This window comes from Vulpes vulpes, chromosome 3, assembly GCF_048418805.1.
Source record: "Vulpes vulpes isolate BD-2025 chromosome 3, VulVul3, whole genome shotgun sequence".
NCBI classification, from domain to species: Eukaryota; Metazoa; Chordata; class Mammalia; order Carnivora; family Canidae; genus Vulpes; species Vulpes vulpes.
Genome location: NC_132782.1, coordinates 37,272,631 through 37,291,756, shown reverse-complemented (window position 1 = coordinate 37,291,756; position 19,126 = coordinate 37,272,631). Strand labels below are relative to the sequence as shown.

The 19,126-nt window shown below is 37.2% G+C and overlaps 1 protein-coding gene across 12 annotated transcripts in view; it reads left to right on the top strand.

The window, feature by feature from the left end:
- The window catches only part of ECT2 (epithelial cell transforming 2), a 69,742-nt gene that overhangs the window by 29,381 nt on the left and 21,235 nt on the right, over positions 1-19,126 (top strand). For all 12 annotated transcript variants that reach the window (XM_072752206.1, XM_072752202.1, XM_072752199.1 and 9 more), the window contains 4 exons: positions 6,863-6,931; positions 8,512-8,622; positions 9,282-9,378; positions 11,826-11,907. In XM_072752206.1, the coding sequence (XP_072608307.1) occupies positions 6,863-6,931; positions 8,512-8,622; positions 9,282-9,378; positions 11,826-11,907 (359 nt within the window). The remainder of the gene's footprint in view (positions 1-6,862; positions 6,932-8,511; positions 8,623-9,281; positions 9,379-11,825; positions 11,908-19,126) is intronic.

Genomic DNA, 19,126 nt, shown 5'->3' with positions numbered 1-19,126 from the left:
TAGGGCAGGTCTATTTTTAACTCTTTGAGGAACCTCCACACAGTTTTCCAGAGTGGCTGCACCAGTTCACATTCCCACCAACAGTGTAAGAGGGTTCCCTTTTCTCCGCATCCTCTCCAACATTTGTTGTTTCCTGCCTTGTTAATTTTCCCCATTCTCACTGGTGTGAGGTGGTATCTCATTGTGGTTTTGATTTGTATTTCCCTGATGGCAAGTGATGCAGAGCATTTTCTCATGTGCATGTTGGCCATGTCCATGTCTTCCTCTGTGAGATTTCTCTTCATGTCTTTTGCCCATTTCATGATTGGATTGTTTGTTTCTTTGGTGTTGAGTTTAATAAGTTCTTTATAGATTTTGGAAACTAGCCCTTTATCTGATATGTCGTTTGCAAATATCCTCTCCCATTCTGTAGGTTGTCTTTTAGTTTTTTTGACTGTATCCTTTGCTGTGCAAAAGCTTCTTATCTTGATGAAGTCCCAATAGTTCATTTTTGCTTTTGTTTCTTTTGCCTTTGTGGATGTATCTTGCAAGAAGTTACTGTGGCCGAGTTCAAAAAGGGTGTTGCCTGTGTTCTCCTCTAGGATTTTGATGGACTCTTGTCTCAGATTTAGATCTCTCATCCATTTTGAGTTTATCTTTGTGTATGGTGAAAGAGAGTGGTCCAGTTTCATTCTTCTGCATGTGGATGTCCAATTTTCCCAACACCATTTATTGAAGAGACTGTCTTTCTTCCAATGGATAGTCTTTCCTCCTTTATCGAATATTAGATGACCATACATTTCAGGGTCCACTTCTGGGTTCTCTATTCTGTTCCATTGATCTATGTGTCTATTTTTGTGCCAGTACCACACTGTCTTGATGACCACAGCTTTGTAGTACAACCTGAAATCTGGCATTGTGATGCCCCCAGCTATGGTTTTCTTTTTTAAAATTCCCCTGGCTATTCGGGGTCTTTTCTGATTCCACACAAATCTTAAAATAATTTGTTCTAACTCTCTGAAGAAAGTCCATGGTATTTTGATAGGGATTGCATTAAACGTGTAAATTGCCCTGGGTAACATTGACATTTTCACAATATTAATTCTGCCAATCCATGAGCATGGAATATTTTTCCATCTCTTTGTGTCTTCCTCAATTTCTTTCAGAAGTGTTCTATAGTTTTTAGGGTATAGATCCTTCACCTCCTTGGTAAGGTTTATTCCTAGGTATCTTATGGTTTTGGGTGCAATTGTAAATGGGATTGACTCCTTAATTTCTCTTTCTTCAGTCTCATTGTTAGTGTATAGAAATGCCATTGATTTCTGGGCATTGATTTTGTATCCTGCCACGCTACCAAATTGCTGTATGAGTTCTAGCAATCTTGGGGTGGAGGCTTTTGGGTTTTCTATGTAGAGTATCATGTCATCGGCGAAGAGGGAGAGTTTGACTTCTTCTTTGCCAATTTGAATGCCTTTAATGTCTTTTTGTTGTCTGATTGCTGAGGCGAGGACTTCCAGAACTATGTTGAACAGCAGTGGTGAGAGTGGACATCCCTGTCTTGTTCCTGATCTTAGGGGAAAGGCTCCCAGTGCTTCCCCATTGAGAATGATATTTGCTGTGGGCTTTTCGTAAATGGCTTTTAAGATGTCAAGGAAAGTTCCCTCTATCCCAACACTCTGAAGTGTTTTGATCAGGAATGGATGCTGTATTTTGTCAAATGCTTTCTCTGCATCTAATGAGAGGATCATATGGTTCTTGGTTTTTCTCTTGCTGATATGATGAATCACATTGATGGTTTTACGAGTGTTGAACCAGCCTTGTGTCCCAGGGATAAATCCTACTTGGTCATGGTGAATAATTTTCTTAATGTGTTGTTGGATCCTATTGGCTAGTATCTTGTTGAGAATTTTTGCATCCATGTTCATCAGGGATATTGGTCTGTAATTCTCCTTTTTGGTGGGGTCTTTGTCTGGTTTCGGAATTAAGGTGATGCTGGCCTCATAGAACGAATTTGGCAGTACTCCATCTCTTTCTATCTTTCCAAACAGCTTTAGTAGAATAGGTATGATTTCTTCTTTAAACGTTTGATAGAATTCCCCTGGGAAGCCATCTGGCCCTGGAGTCTTGTGTCTCGGGAGGTTTTTGATGACTGCTTCAATTTCCTCCCTGGTTATTGGCCTGTTCAGGTTTTCTATTTCTTCCTGCTCCAGTTTTGGTAGTTTGTGGCTTTCCAGGAATGCATCCATTTCTTCTAGATTTCCTAATTTATTGGCATACAGCTGTTCATAATATGTTTTTAGAATCGTTTGTATTTCCTTGGTGTTGGTAGTGATCTCTCCTTTCTCATTCATGATTTTATTAATTTGAGTCTTCTCTCTCTTCTTTTTAATAAGGTTCGCTAATGGTTTATCTATCTTATTAATTCTTTCAAAGAACCAACTCCTGGTTCTGTTGATCTGTTCCACAGTTCTTTTGGTCTCGATATCATTTAGTTCTGCTCGAATTTTAATTAACTGTCTTCTTCTGCTGGGGGTGGGGTCCATTTGTTGCTTTTTCTCTAGTTCCTTTATGTGTGAGGTGAGCTTTTGAATTTGAGTTCTTTCCAGTTTTTGAATGGATGCTTGTATTGCGATGTATTTCCCCCTCAGGACTGCTTTTGCTGCGTCCCAAAGATTTTGAACGGTTGTATCTTCATTCTCATTAGTTTCCATGAATCTTCTCAATTCTTCCTTAATTTCCTGGTTGACCTTTTCATCTTTTAGCAGGATGGTCCTTAACCTCCATGTGTTTGTGGTCCTTCCAAACTTCTTGTTGTGATTAAGTTCTAATTTCAAGGCATTATGGTCTGAGAATATACAGGGGACTATCCCGATCTTTTGGTATCGGTTCAGACCCGATTTGTGACCCAGTATGTGGTCTATTCTGGAGAAAGTTCCATGTGCACTTGAGAAGAATGTGTATTCAGTTGAGTTTGGATGTAAAGTTCTGTAGATATCTGTGAAATCCATCTGGTCCAGTGTATCATTTAAAGCTCTCGTTTCTTTGGAGATGTTGTGCTTAGAAGACCTATCCAGGGTAGAAAGAGCTAGATTGAAGTCACCAAGTATAAGTGTATTATTATCAAGGTATTTCTTCAGTTTGGTTATTAATTGGTTTAAATATTTGGCAGCTCCCACATTCGGGGCATATATATTGAGGATTGTTAAGTCCTCTTGTTGGATAGATCCTTTGAGTATGAGATAGTGTCCCTCTTCATCTCTCACTATAGTCTTTGGGGTAAATTTTAATTTATCTGATATAAGGATGGCAACCCCTGCTTTTTTTTGAGGACCATTTGAATGGTAAATGGTTCTCCAACCTCTTATTTTCAGGTTGTAGGTGTCCTTCTGTCTAAAATGAGTCTCTTGTAGACAGCAAATAGATGGGTCCTGCTTTTTTATCCAGTCTGAAACCCTGCGCCTTTTGATGGGGTCATTAAGCCCGTTCACGTTCAGAGTTACTATTGATAGATATGAGTTTAGTGTCATCATATCTATTCAGTCCTTGTTTTTGTGGATTGTTCCACTGAACTTCTTCTTAAAGGGGAGTTTTAAGAGTCCCCCTTAAAATTTCTTGCAGAGCTGGTTTGGAGGTTACATATTCTTTCAGTTCCTGCCTGTCTTGGAAGCTCTTTATCTCTCCTTCCATTTTGAATGAAAGCCTTGCTGGATAGAGTATTCTTGGTTGCATGTTCTTCTCATTTAGGACCCTGAATATATCCTGCCAGCCCTTTCTGGCCTGCCAGGTCTCTGTGGAGAGGTCTGCTGTTACCCTAATATTCCTCCCCATAAAAGTCAGGGACTTTTTTTCTCTTGCTGCTTTAAGGATCTTCTCCTTATCTTTGGAATTTGCAAGCTTCACTATTAAATGTCGAGGTGTTGATCGGGTTTTGTTGATTTTAGGGGGGGATCTCTCTATTTCCTGGATCTGAATGCCTCTTTCCCTTCCCAGATTCGGAAAGTTTTCAGCTAGGATTTGTTCAAATACATATTCTGGCCCTCTGTCCCTTTCGGCGCCCTCGGGAACCCCAATTAAACGTAGGTTTTTCTTCCTCAGGCTGTCATTTATTTCCCTTAATCTATCCTCATGGTCTTTTAATTGCCTGTCTCTTTTTTCCTCAGTTTCCCTCTTTGCCATCAGCTTGTCTTCTATGTCACTCACTCGTTCTTCCACCTCGTCAAGCCTCGTCGTTAGGACTTCTAGCTTGGATTGTATCTCATTTAATTGATTTTTAATTTCTGCCTGATTGGATCTCAATTCTGCAGTCATGAAGTCTCTTGAGTCCTTTATGGTTTTTTCTAGAGCCACCAGTAGCTGTATAATAGTGCTTCTGAATTGGCTTTCTGACATTGAATTGTAATCCATATTTTGTAACTCTGTGGGAGAGAGGGCTGTTTCTGATTCTTTTTTTTGAGGTGAGGTTTTCCTTCTAGTCATTTTGCTCAGTGCAGAGTGGCCAAAACCAAGTTGTATTGGGAAAAGGAGAAAAAGAGAGAGAAGGAAAGAAAAGAGAAAAAGAAAAAAGAGAAAGAAGAAAAAAAAGGGGGGGGGGAAGAGAAGAAAAAGAAAGAAAGGAGAAAAAAGAAAAAAAGGGGGGGTGGGGGACGCAATCAGAAATCAAGAGGAAAGAGAGAAAAGAAAAAAAAAAAAGCACAAAACAAAACAAAACAAAAAAAAAAACAAAACAAAAAAAACACGGGGGAGTATCTTCCGATTCTGTGTTCTTTAAGTTCCTTGACTTCCCTTGGAACTTGTCCCTCCAGCTGGTCTTCTGGGGGAGGGGCCTGCTGTGCTGATTCTCAGGTGTTAGCACTTGGGGGAGCTGCTCTGCCCCTGCCTGGTACAGGGCTCAGTGGGGGTTGTTCACCCCGTGAGGCCCCGGGAGGAAGCCACAGTGGCGGGGGCAGCTCTGGGACCCTGAAGTCAGCCCCCGCAGTAGCTCCGGGGCTCTCCGTCTGCAGGGCCTGGAGGCTCCCAGGCGGGGCCGCTGATCTGCTCAGTTCCAGGCAGGAGCGTCCTCGCTGTCCTGGGCCCTCCCGGCCTCTGCCTGTCCCGGGGGGAGGCCGGATCCTGGGCTGTGTCCCGGCGCCCTGTGCTCCGGGGCCTGCGCTGTTGGATTCGCGCTCCCGGCGGTGCAGCCTCCTCCGCGGAGCCGCCGCCCGAGCCCCTCCGAGCTGTTCCCTGAGTCGCGCCGCCCCCTCCGGGCTGAGCTTCTTCCTCCGCCCGAGCCGAGCCGCCGCTGCCGAGCTGTTCCCGGAGCCGCGCCGCCCCCTTCCGCGGAGCTTCTTCCTCCGCCAGAGCCGCCGCCGCTGAGCTGTTCCCGGAGCCGCGCAGCCCCCTCCGCGGAGCCGCCGCCCGAGCCTCTCCGAGCTGCTCCGGGTCCCGCCGAGCGCTGCAGCCCTTAGGGAGCTCGGCGCACTCTCCGGGGCGCAGTTCCTCTGTTACTGTCCCAGGGAGCCCGAGGGCATCCCCGCCTTTCTGGGGATCCTGCTCCAATTCCCCGGGAGGCCTTTCCCCCCGGGAAGGTCGGTGCAGCTCCTGCTCCTCCGGGACGGGGCTCTCCTGTCCTGGGGACACTCGCCCCGGCCTCAGCCCGGCTCCTCGCGGGCCCCTCCCCCTTGGAGGCCTTTTGTGTCTTTATTTCTTTTTCCCCGTCTTCCTACCTTGATCGAAGTGCGAACTCTTCTCACTGTAGCGTTCCAGCTGGTCTCTCTTTAAATCTCAGGCCGAATTCGTAGATTTTCAGGATGATTTGAATGTTTTCTAGGTAATTTGTTGAGGACAAGTGACTTGGAGACCCTACTCTGCCGCCATCTTGCCCCTCCCTCTCTATCATACAGGCTTCTGAATTCAGTCTGTTGCAGTATCGCTCGTCATGTAGCCTGTAGGAAACTCTATTGTATACTTGTGAGAGAATTAAAGTGGGAAGTCAAATAGAGCTTTAGTATTGTAATGAAAATAGTTTTAATCTCATGAATCCCACAAAAAAAGATGTCCTGGGGGGCCTGTGGTTGACACTTGGAGAACTTTTGGTTATAAGAGCTTATGGATTAATTTCTACTTTAAAGTCACTCTTAGAATTTCAGTTAGGGAATATGTCATTTCTTGGCATCTCATTTTATCCTCTGATTTGAGTTTTATTACCTTATGCTTTTAAATGTCTTCTAAATTTTTATAAATATTTAATATTTTAGGATGACGGTAGAGGAATTTTATAGATCAGGAATTACCAAACTATGATTGATGGACCAAATCCAGTCAGTTTTGGATTTTGGTAAAGTGTTTTGCTTGTTTTGGTGAAGAAAGCCTTATTGAAACATGGCCACATTGGTTGTTTATGATTTGTCTATGGCTGCTTCAACAGTACAAGGACAGAGTACTTGTAACAGACACCATATGGCCTGCAAGGCTTAAAATATTTACTATCTAACCCTTTAAGTAAAATTTTCTGACCTGTCAGAGATTATAGTTTCAAATGGCTGATGTTAAATAAGATGCTTTAGCAGCAAGATGGAAAGTAGTTTTCTATAATTAATAATGCCAATCAACTTTATAGTTAATAGGAAAAGATGTTGAGCTGTCATATCAATTTGGAAAGTTAGGCTTAGTCTTACTGACTTGATACTCTTGATATTTTCTTAATTATTTTTCAAAGGATATTTTCCTGCTAGCCAAGAAGCTAATTCCTTGTTGAGGAGAAAGAATGTGTTATATTAATTGTTTTGCACATCAAACTGAGATGCTTTTTAATGTAAGGTGCTACTTTGAATATTTCAAAAATATTGAAGAATGTTTAAGGCACCGCCAAGTTCAAGCTTAAATGTTTCAATTTGTGCTCTTTCAGGATGATCTGGAAGACCTTATTGTTAATTGGGACGAGAGCAAAAGCATTGGTGACATCTTTCTTAAATATGTAAGTATTTTACTTCTTTTTTAGGCTTTCAGGTTAAAGCATCATCTCATTAAATACTCTCAAGGGAATGACAGGTACTTGTTTAAATGTAAGAGCTTGCTTTCAAAACTTTGACATAGTTGTGTTTGTAAAATAAATTGGAAGTGTTTTTGTCTTATGAAACATAGAAGTTAACACTTTCTTGATACCCCGAGGTCATTGTTAGGAGCACTGATTGTCATACTGTGCTATAATCATTTTATTATGTATCAGGTTATTTGCCCTTCGTTAATGGTTACAGATTAATGATTTTTTAAAAATTTTCTGTAGTTTTCATTTTTTTCTTTATAGTTGGTATCATTTTTGCCGTTACTGTGTCTCCTCTGCGTAAAAGCTTCTAACGAAGTGCTATTTCTTTACTAGGGTAGGAACTACATAGCTTAACTTTATCAAATAAATTAATTTTGAAAGAGCTGCAGCGAATAGGGTTTATAAGTGTCTTTTAGTCTCTGAATCTTAATTTATAGTTTTCAATGTCTTGAGTTCTGGCAAATAAACTTTTCTTTTCTGAAGCCTCCTTTTAACTTCTATCCCTCACCATATAGTCTTACATGTTTTTTCTGGTTGGTTGAGAATTCCAAAGAAGAAATAATTATCACATTCCTTTTTTTTTTTTTTTTTTAAGTTTCAGAGATAGAATTTCGTGATTCATCATTTGCATATATACAACATCCAGTGCTCAGTACTTCAAGTGCCCTTCTTACTGCCCATCACCCAATTACCCACCCCATCCCCCCACATACCTCCCCTCCAGCAAACCTCAGTGTGTTTCCTAGAGTTAAGAGTGTCTTATGGTTTGTCTCCCTCTCTGATTTCATTTCATTTTATTTTTTCTTCCCTTCCTCTATGTTCATCTGTTTTGTTTCTTAAATTTCACATGAGTGAAATCATATGATGTCTTTCCTTGACCGACTTATTTTGCTTAGCATAATACCCTTTAGTTCCATCCACATCATTGCAAATGGCAAGATTTCCTTTTTTTGATAGCTGAGTAATATTCCATTGTATATATATTACCACCTCTTAATCCATTCATCTGTCAATGGACATCTGGGCTCTTTGCATATTTTGACTATTATGCCAGATATCTTTTTGATATCTGTTAGTCTTCTCGATTAGTCAAGATGTTTTTCCTTTTTTTTGTTGCTTTTTTTGGGTAATATTATTTGATCTATTAAATGGTGGCTTGGATTCATCAATAAATAGCATGTTCTTGGATACTAATTACTATATTCTGAACTTAATAGAAATTTTTAAACTTGGTCATGTTTATGTCAATACAATAAGCATTAGTATACTTTCGTTTTTTAGTCTTAATTTGCTTTTCAAGTTTTAGGCTATGTGTTGATGCATTTTGGTTAGCAGTTAACTCATTAATGAGTAATTCATAAAAGTTTTATATTTAACTTGAGAAGAAACTTATTTTAAATTTTTCTTTTGCATCCAATGAATCAGATTTTGACTATTATTTGGCTTTAAATTTTCATTATCTAAGGGTAACATATATAACAAATTAATGTGGTTTTTTTCCTTCTTCCTAGTCAAAAGATTTGGTAAAAACGTACCCTCCCTTTGTAAACTTCTTTGAAATGAGCAAGGAAACGATTATTAAATGTGAAAAACAGAAACCAAGATTTCATGCTTTTCTGAAGGTAACTTACATTTCTTGAAAATAAAACTCTGAGAATAATTTCTGAAGGAGTGCGTTTAAATCATACTTTTAGTAAAAATTAACCGTGTAAGAACACTTGAGTGTTTAACCTTTTAACTTTAGGAAGACCTGAGAGTGGCAGTGATATTAGGCTTCAGAAGATTTAGATAGCTAGCAGAGGCCATGGGGGAGCTGAGTAGTGAGAATATTGTCTGTAGGTACTTATATTTTTTTTAAGTTATGCATGGTTTAGTTCTCAGACTTTTTCAATGTGATTTGCTTTTGCCTCTAAGTGCTTTATTTTGTTTACTCAATAGTATCCGCATAATTAATACTTCAAAAACCAGTGGGTTTTTTTTTGTTTTTTTGTTTTTTTGTTTTTTTGTGAGTGGTGTAGACTCAAGTGAAATTTAGGATAGAATTTATAGAAGAAATGTGCAGAGAAACTCACTTTGTGTTTAAGATGTTAATCTTTGAGTAGCCAAGAGTTCATTTCAGGCCCTGGAAGATTATTCAACCACAGTAATCTTCTAGAGAATCACTGCCACCCCATCTCTTCTATTAGTTCTTTTCAGGGCACTAGTGATGAGGTGTAATCTAATAAATGTAAGGTGTTTAATTTTTGCAGAAAACCTTTTTTTATTGTGAAATTCCTTTCAGATAAACCAAGCTAAACCAGAATGTGGACGGCAAAGCCTTGTTGAACTTCTCATTCGACCAGTACAGAGGTTACCCAGTGTTGCATTACTTTTAAATGGTACTTGTCTGATCTGTTTTCAGACTGTTTTGGATGTTTTTTAAGAAACTGTTTTGCTCTAACAATTTTGAAATTCTTTTCATTTTATAATTTTCTTAGATTTCAGCATTAAAGTTTATGTCTTATATAGAAAATATCTTTATGGATAATCTTAAAATCACAGGTAATTCAGGCTCCTACAATGCCTTATTTGTTACCGTATCAATTACATTGACTATTATTTTAGTTTTTGTTTCTCTACAGAAACAAAACTCTCTTATATTTCATGGCGTGTCACTAATTCAGAATCAGTTTACATCTATGTAAGTAAAATTCACCCATAAAATCACAAGCAAGAGATAATTCATGTCTCAAATTATTTAGTTCTTCTCTTAACCTTAAGTTCTGTATACTTAGTCTAATGCTTAACCTTTTTCTTAAATTGTACAGAACACTCTTGAAGCCTGCATCCATTTAATCTAGAGCTTAAACAGAGTCAAAAAAATTTTTTTTACAAAGTTAAATTTTTTTTTTCAAGATTTTACGTATTTATTCATGAGAGACAGAGAGGCAGAGACATAGGCAGAGGGAGAATCAAGCTCTCTGCAGGGAGCCTGATGTAGGATTTGATTCCAGGACCCTGGGATCGTAACCGGAACCAAAGGCAGATGCTCAACCTCTGAGCCCCCAGGCATCCCTACAGAGTTAACTTTTTTTTTTTAAGAAAAGGTAAGGAAGGCTTTAAAAAAAAAAAAAAAGATTTTATCTATTCTTGAGAGTCAGAGAGAGAGAGGGAGGGAGAGAGAGAGAGGCAGAGACACAGGTAGAGGGAAGCAGGATCATGCGGGAGTCTAGGATCACGCCCTGGGCTGAAGGCGGTGGCACTAAATCGCTGAGCCACCCGGGCTGCCCCAGAGTTAATTTTTATGAATAAATTTTGCTTATAGCAAAAGAAAAGCTTATATATATGCCTTTACATTTAGCTGACTAAAGTATTGAATATTTTTAGGACACGGTTAGTTTTTATATTTTAAAATTAAGTATGAAAACTAAATTACAAACCGAATTAAGCACATTAGTATGGATAGCAGATAAGGAGGCTAATTTTGTGACTGTTTAATCATTTCCTTTTTAAAATATTTTAGGTACAGTGCCTGGGTGGCTCAGTTGGTTCAGCACCTGCCTTTGGCTCAGGTCAAGAACCCAGGGTCCTGGGATTGAGTCCCGGATCAGGCTCCCTGCTTAGTGGCAAGACTTCTCCCTCTACCCACCTACCTGCTTGTGGTCTCTCTCTCATGCTCTCTCTTTTTCACTCTCTCAAATAAATAAATAAAATCCTTAAAGCAATATTTTGGGTAGTATATGAATTATAGTAGTAATTTAAAAAATTGATCATTTTCTTTTAAAGGTTTTTAAATCTAGTTTAGAATAGTTTATAAGATGATTTCCCCCATCTTTAAAAGCTGTCCTGCTTTTTTAAATTCTAAGGAAAATATATGGACAAAGCAGTGTGATTTAACTTTACAAAGCAGTGTGGTTTTTTTTTTTTTTTTGGATTATTTGCTTATCTTCATTATTTTTCATTATGTACATGTAGAAATCCATCAAATAGTTTCTAAGCCTTTCTCCTATCATTCCAACTTAAAAGAGTGTGTGGGTATGGTACTAGGGAATCATCAGATGGGACATGGCATAGGGAACTTAACCTAGATAAGAATCAAAACATCAGCATGTCATGAGCCTCTAAGTTAAACAAAACCTGCTTTCAAGGTTACTGAATGCTCTCTGTGATAGAGCTATGGGCTCCAACATGAAATATATAATGACTTCTCAGCACTATGGAGAGAGTTTGAGGAGCCTAGGTGTCCCCAAACTTTACTAATAGGGAATTGATACAGCAGTGTAAGAAAATCTGTACATATTCTGGAAATTTAGCCAATAAAAAAGGTGGAAGAAAAAAATCTGTGAACAAATGTGTAAGAAGAGAGTTCCTAAGGGAACATTGCATAAAACCTTTTTTGAAGTAAAGCTTAGATAATATCTTTAAAAATTAACCAACCTATATCAAAATGGACAGTATTTTATTTTTTTTAAAGATTTATTTGAGAGAGAGAGAGCATGTGCGCATAGTAGGGGGAGGGGCCAAAGGAGAAGGACAAGCAGATGGGTCCCCACTGAGCTCAATGACATGGGGCTGTATCCTAGGACCCTGAGATCATGACCTGAACCAAATCAAGCACTTAACTGAGACACCCAGGTGCCCCAAGATGGAGGGCATTTTGAAGTCTTAGATAAAAAAACTTTTTTTTTTTTTTTTTGTTACTATTTTTCTAGTCCTTTTTTAAATTCTAAGGAAAACATATGGACAAAGCAGTATGATTTAACTTTACAAAGCAGGGTGGTGGGTTTCTTTTTTTTGGGGGGGGGGGGGATTTTTCCTCATAAAAAAACTCATTTTATCATAACAGATCTTAGGAAGCATACAGCTGAAGAAAATCCTGACAAAGGCACTCTAGAAAAAGCTATTGGATCACTAAAGGAAGTAATGACGTAAGTGCATTATTTCAATTTCTTATTGTTTCTGAGATTAAAATGGAATTGTAGAACAATTAGAATCATGAATGGAGAGAAAAATATCAATAGCAAGTTTTTATAAAGTGATGTCTAAATTATTTTTCTAATAGTGTAGAAAATGATGAGAGAGAAGTATTGTAAGAATACATTGATTAATAGAAAACATTGATTTCTGAAGGTATTAAACTATTCTGCCATAGAAAGTAACAATGATTTAGAAATTTGATAATGTGAGGGGCAGCCCAGGTGGTTCAGCGGTTTAGTACCACTTTCAGCCCAGGGCATGATCCTGGAGACAAGTCATAGCATATTCTTGTCTTCGTTTAAACTACCCAAATGTAACTCAGGAAGTTGACTGTGGTGAAATAAAAGAAAAGATTCATAATACTTTATAATACTTCTTTTGACTTTTATTTTTAACTTCTTATTTCTTACCTTGAATTTAATGGAATATAAATTGATAGGGTTGGTTGTAGATGTACTAAAAGTATAAACTCTGTGGAATTGACTTGGATGCTTGATTGTTAAATTTAGGCTAATTACTGTAGGTCTAACTTGGAGACATAGCTCTAATCAGAGATGCTCTTTCTTTTTTTAATTTAAGTTCAATTAATTAACATATAGTGTATTATTAGTTTCAGAGGTAGAGTTGTTCAGTGATTCATCAGTCTTATATAACACCCAGTGCTCATTACTTGGCGTGCCCTTCTTAATGCCCATCACTCAGTTACCCTGTCCCCACACCCCCAACCCCTTTAACAACCCTCAGTTTCTTTATTTTTGTTTGTTTGTTTGTTTTCAGTTTGTTTATTTTTAAGAATCTGTTAGGATATGTCTTCCTCTCTGATTTCGTCTAGTTTTTTTTCTTCCCTTCCCTATGTTCCTCTGTTTCTCTTTCTTTCTTTCTTTCTTTCTTTCTTTCTTTCTTTCTTTCTCTCTCTCTCTCTCTTTCTTTCTTTCTTTCTTTCTTTCTTTCTTTCTTTCTTTCTTTCTTTCTTTCTTTTTCTTTAAGATTTTACTTATTTATTCATGAGAAACAGAGAGAGGCAGAGACACAGGCAGAGGGAGAAGCAGGCTCCACACAGGGAGCCCAACTTGGGACTCGATCCTGGGTCTTCAAGATCACGCCCTGGGCTGAAGGTGGCACTAAACCGCTGGGCCACCAGGGCTGCCCCTCTGTTTTGTTTCTTAAATTCCAAATATGAGTGAATTATGTAATTGTCCTCTTTTTCTGATTGACTTATTTTACTTAGCATGATACCCTGTAGTTCTGTGCATGTTGTTGCAAGTGGCCAGATTTTTTTTCTGATGGCTGAGTAATAGTCCATTGTGCATGCGTGTGTGTATGTGTGTGTGTATGTATGTATATGTGTGTGTATATATATATAATCTACATATACATATACATACACACCATATCTTCTTAGGGGGTATGCCCCATGTTGAGTGTAGAGATTATTTAAAATAAATAGGTAAATACACTTAAAAATGATCTTTCTTGGGGATCCCTGGGTGGCTTAGCGATTTGGCGCCTGCCTTTGGCCCAGGGCACGATCCTGGAGTCCCAGGATCGAGTCCCACATCGGGCTTCCGGCGTGGAGCCTGCTTCTCCCTCCTCCTGTGTCTCTGCCTCTCTCTCTCTCTCTCTGTCTATCGTGAGTAAATAAATAAATAAATCTTTTAAAAAATGATCTTTCTTGATTATTATAATCAGAAATAAAGGCTGTTGTATTAATTGTTTTGCCTTATAGAGCATGAGGGCACTTCAACTCTTCGGAATTTATGTCCTCACCATGTTTAATAGATTTAGTTAAATGACTTCTGAGATTCCCTGATGTGCTTCTATATGAAACAGAGTTTCTTAAAGTACTTGAAAAGGAGCTCTTAGAGCCTTTGCTAGCTCTAGAGAGAAGGTCTGGCAGTAGAATTATGCTCAAGTTAGCGAATACCAGCCTCTGTTGCTGCTGAAAGAGCTATGCATATTTTGTATTTTGCTTATGTTTGTATTTTATATGCCAATCAGCTAGCCTTTATGCTTTTGCTTTGTTATTTTGGGACCAAGGATAATAATAATAGTTTTTTTCAACACTTCAAGGTTTAACATACTCTGCACATAATTTAATTTGAACCTTTCAACAAACTATGAAATAGATGGTCAGCATCAACTTATTTTTACAGAAGAGAAAGCTGAAAGATTATTACTTACTTTTTTTTTTGAGAATAACACTTTTATTCTCTATTGACAAGTCAGACTGGGGTGACTGCAGAATGTAGGTCACCTATAAAATCCAACTTCCTAAGAAGACTTCTGAAATACAAAGTAGAAGAAAAATTCTCTTCTGTGTTGACAATCGCACTTAATGGCACATTTTTTCTGACAGCTTCACTTTTACATGGAATTTTTGAACATTTATTTTATTTTTATTTGTATTTTTATAAATTTGAAAGATTATTACTTGTTCAATTTACCTATTTGGTGTGTAGAGTACTTTGCCAGTGTTATTTTGATGGTAGCTTTTAGTATTTGTTATTTATGTATGATATGTATTGTAAACAAAGATAGAGTAACCCAAATAGGGAATAGTCATTTGACCTGTTGTTTCCCTTAGAATAGTATCAATTGGCTGCTATAGAGATAATGAGCCATGCTGATGAGATAGGTGATTAAATATTTCTTTCTTTTTCAACATTATTTAAGCTTTGTGGGAATTTAAGAATCTAATATATCCTTATCCTCAATGCTGTGCTCATAATAGGTCTTCAATAAATGTTGAGTTGTAGGAGCTCCTATTTCAATGTTGAATTGTGATGCTGATTTATAAACCTAATAGAGTTTGACCACATCTGAGTTCATGAGATTTTTTAATATTTAGCCTAGGTTTTAAATGCTTATTACGGTTGGTTAAAACAACTATAATTTTTTAGGTAAAGGAAATAAAGAGATAGTGCCAATTAACTAGTCTTTGCCATTTAAGCAAACCAAAACCCCCTAAAAAGAGATTCTTACAATGTTAGTTATACATGCGTAGTGTATACAGATTAATTTGTTATAGATCTATGCTCTAGTAGCTTTAGTATATATGTGTTTTATGGTTTCTGGTTTTTTTTTTTTTTTTTTAAACTATAGGTGCTTCAAATGTAGTTTGAATAATTTTGGCATATATATATATAGATATATACATATCTATACACACACACACGCACACACATACTCCTGAAACCACCATCACTAACTACCATCAAGATAAGGAACATTTTGCTTCCAAAAGTTTACTCCTGCCTTTTGGTAATCTCTTTTCCTGCCTCTCTCCCAATCTGCCATCCCAGGGCAACACTGCTGTTTTTATCAGTTTACTTTGCATCTTCTAGGATTTTTTTTTTGGTTTTTTAAAGATTTTATTTATTAATGAGAGATACAGAGAGAGAGGCAGAGATAGAGAAGCAGGCTCCATGCAGGGAGCCTGACGTGGGTCTTGATCCTGGGTCTCCGCCTGAGTGTAGGATCACACCCTGGGCAAAAGGCAGGTGCCAAACCACTGAGCCACCCAGGCATCCCTAGGATTTTATTTAAATAGAAGTAGACAGTATATTGTCTTTTATCAGTCTTCTTTCACACAGCATGATTATTTTGAGATTAGTCCTTACTGTTGCTTTTATCAGTAGTGCTTTTTCCCTATTATTTTCTGTGAACAAGTCTTTGTATGAATATATGTTTTCCATACCTAGTGGTAAGAATAGCTAGGTCATATAGTAGGTGTATGTATAGCTTTTAAAAAATTGCCAAACCGTTTCTAAAGTAGTTGTACTATTTCACCTTGCTACCAATGGTATATTTGAGTTTCAATGGTTCCTTGTCTGATAGGTGATTTGCAAATGTTTTCTTATACTCTGTAGCTTGTTTTTTTCTCTTAACAGAAAAAACAGAATTTCTAGATTTTGTGAAGTCCGAATTTATCAGTTATTTTTATGGGTGGTTATTTTATCAAAAAAAATTTTGGTCTAATCCAAAGTCATAAAGGTACTTTTTTTTTCCTGTTTAAGAAGTTCTTGTGGTTTTAGTCATTAGGTAAAAATCAGTTAAGTCTATGATCCACTTTGAGTTAATTTTTGTGTAAGGGCCAAGGTATGCATTGATGTTCATTTTTTTTATGTGGAAATCTGTCTAGTATTTATTTGTTGAAAAGACCATCGTTTCTCTACTGAATTGCTTTTGCATCTTTGCAAAAGATGTGAGGACTTATTTCTGGACTCTTAATTCTATTTCATTGATCCATACATCTATGATTATGCTAGTACACAAGTCTTGATTATTGTGCTTTGTGTATTAAGTTTTAAAATGGGGAAATAATCTTCCAACTTTATCCTTTTCAAGATTGTTTTGACCATTGTGGATTCCTTGAATTTGCATTTGGCTTTTAGAATTGGCTTGTCAGTTTCTGAGGATGGCAAGGGGTGAGGAAACTTGAACAGTGGGGAATTTGATAGAGATTTTGTTTTTCTTTCAACAATGTTTTAGAGTTTTCATTCTAGAAATGTCATACTTAGGTGAAATTTATTCCTAAGAACTTTATTCCTTGATGTTTTAGTAAATGGAATTGCTTTCTTAATTTTATTTTCAGATTGTATAATGTATAGAAAGGCAATAGAGTTTTATATATTAATCCTCTACTCTGCAACCTTGATGAATGTGTTTTAGTTCTAATAATTTTTTAGTGGATTCATTAAGATTTTCTGTGAATAAGATCATGTCATCTGCAAATAAAGATAGTTCTTTTTTTCCCTTTCCAGTCTGGATGCCTTTTATTTCATTTTCTTGACTAATTGCCCTGGTCAGAAGCTCCCCTACAATGTTAAACGGAAGTGGTGAGAGTGACCATCTTGTTCTTGTCCTGTTAGTGATTTTAGCGGGAAAGCATTCAGTTCACTGTTGAGTATGATTGTAGCTTTGGGACTTTTATAGATTCCCTTTATTAGTTTGAGAAAGTCCTTATTTATTTCTAGTTTGTTGAGTGTTCTTTACCATGAAAGGGCATTGGATTTTGTCAAATGCTTTTTTTGTGTCCATTTAAGTGATCATGTAGTATTTGTCCTTTATTCTATTGGTGTGGTATATTACATTTATTTATTTTTGCTTGTTTACTCAAGCTTATATACCTGGGATAAGATCTTACTTGGTTAATGGTGCATAATCCTTTTCATGTGTTCCTGGATTTGTCTTGCTAGTATTTTGTTGAGGATTTTGGTGTCTATATTCATAAAGGACATTGATAAAAAATTTTCTGGTGATGTCATCTTCTAGTTTAGATTACATTGGAAAGTATTTCTTTCTCTTCTGTTTTTTGAAAGAACTTGGGAAAAATTGGTACTAGTTCTTAGGTGTTTGGTAGAATTCATCAGCGAAGCCATTTGGGCTTTAAAATTACTAATTGAATTTACTGTTATGGATCTATTCAGACTTTTTATTTCTTGAATCAGTTTCTATAGTTTGTGTCTTTGTAGGAATTTGTCCATTATGTCTAAGCTGTCTAATTTGTTGGCATGCAGTTGTCCATTGTTCTCATAATCCTTTTTATTTCTGTAAGGTTGGTAGCGATGTCCCATCATTTATTTATTCCTGATTTTAGTAATTTTTGCCTTTTTTTTTCCCCTTGGCCAGTCTAGCTAAAGGATTATCAATATTGTTAATCTTTTCAAAGAACCCGTTAATTTTGTTGATTTTTCTGTTAGTTTTTATATTCTCTATTTTAATAATTTCTACTCTATGATTTCTTTCTTTCTGCTTGGTTTAGATTTACTTTTTTTTCTCCCCCTTGGTGTCTTAAATCAATTACCTAACATGTTTAGGCAATTGATTTAAGATATTTTTTATTATATGCATTTATAGCTATAAATGTATAGGGTACTGCTTTAGTTGTATACCATAAATTTTATATGTTATGTTTTTGTTTTTTCTCAAAATATTTTCTAATTTCCTTTTGATTTCTATTTGGCCCATTGGTTATTTTGGAGTGTTTTGTTTAATTCCCACATACTTGTGATTTTCCAAAGTTTCCTTTTGTTATTTCTAATTTTACTCCATTGTTGTAGGAGAAGATATTTTGTAATATTTCAGTCCTTTCAGAATTTTTGAGGTCTGTTTTATGGCTTAACCTGGAAAATGGCCCACATACACTTGAGAAGAAGGTGTATTTTGCTGTTGTTTGGTAGAGTATTTCTGTCATTTAACTTTCAGCCTATTTAGGTCTTTGAATCTAAAGTGTGTGTCTCTTATAGACAGCATAAAGTTGGGATTGCCTTATTTGTCTCCTGTCTCATAAATTGACTTCCCAGTGTCTTGACAACTATGTTTGTTTGTTTCTCTTGCTCTCTCTTTTTCTTTTTTTAAAAGAGAGAGAGAGAGAGCACCCTACTCATGGTGGGGAGGAGGTGGCTGGGGCACAGGGAGAGGGAGGGAGAATCCCAAGCAGACTCCATAACCAGCACAGAGTAGAGCCAGGCTTGATCGAAGGACCCTGAGATCATGACCTGAGCCAAAATCAAGAGTCAGATGCTTAACCAACTGAGCATCCCAGGCTCCCCAGACTTGTTTCTTTAGATTTTGATGGTTTTTCATTGGTTTCAGGAAGAAGGTGTATCCTTTCCTTCCTATTTCATCTGGTATGGAAGCAGTAGTCTTAGTTTTTGTTTCATGAAATGATTAGCATCTGACTTGGGAATGACCTTCATAAAAGCTTAAATGAACTTATATTTAGAACTTCTGTTAACCTGAAGTTTGTAAAAGTTTAAACATATTTTAGGAAGTATATAGCGAGTATAGTAAAAAAATAATAATAATATGGAAAGAAATTAGTAAAACATAATTTTCTGAAGGATTCTGTGAAACTTTATTTTTTAAGATTTTCTTTATTCACATGAGAGACAGAGAGAGAGAGGCCATGACATAGGCAGAGGAAAAAGCAGGCTCCCTGCGCAGAGCCCGATATGGGACTCGATCCCAGGACTCCAGGATCACAGCCTGAGCCAAAGGCAGACGCTCAACCACTGAGCCACCCAGGCATCCCTGTGAAACTTTTTAATATTGTAGGCTACTTTTAGGAAGTATTTTAACTGATTTTAGGATTTTAGGAAGTATTTTAACTGATTCAGTTGTCAGAATTAAGATAGACCACTTGCAAGATCTCTTTTAGTGACATAA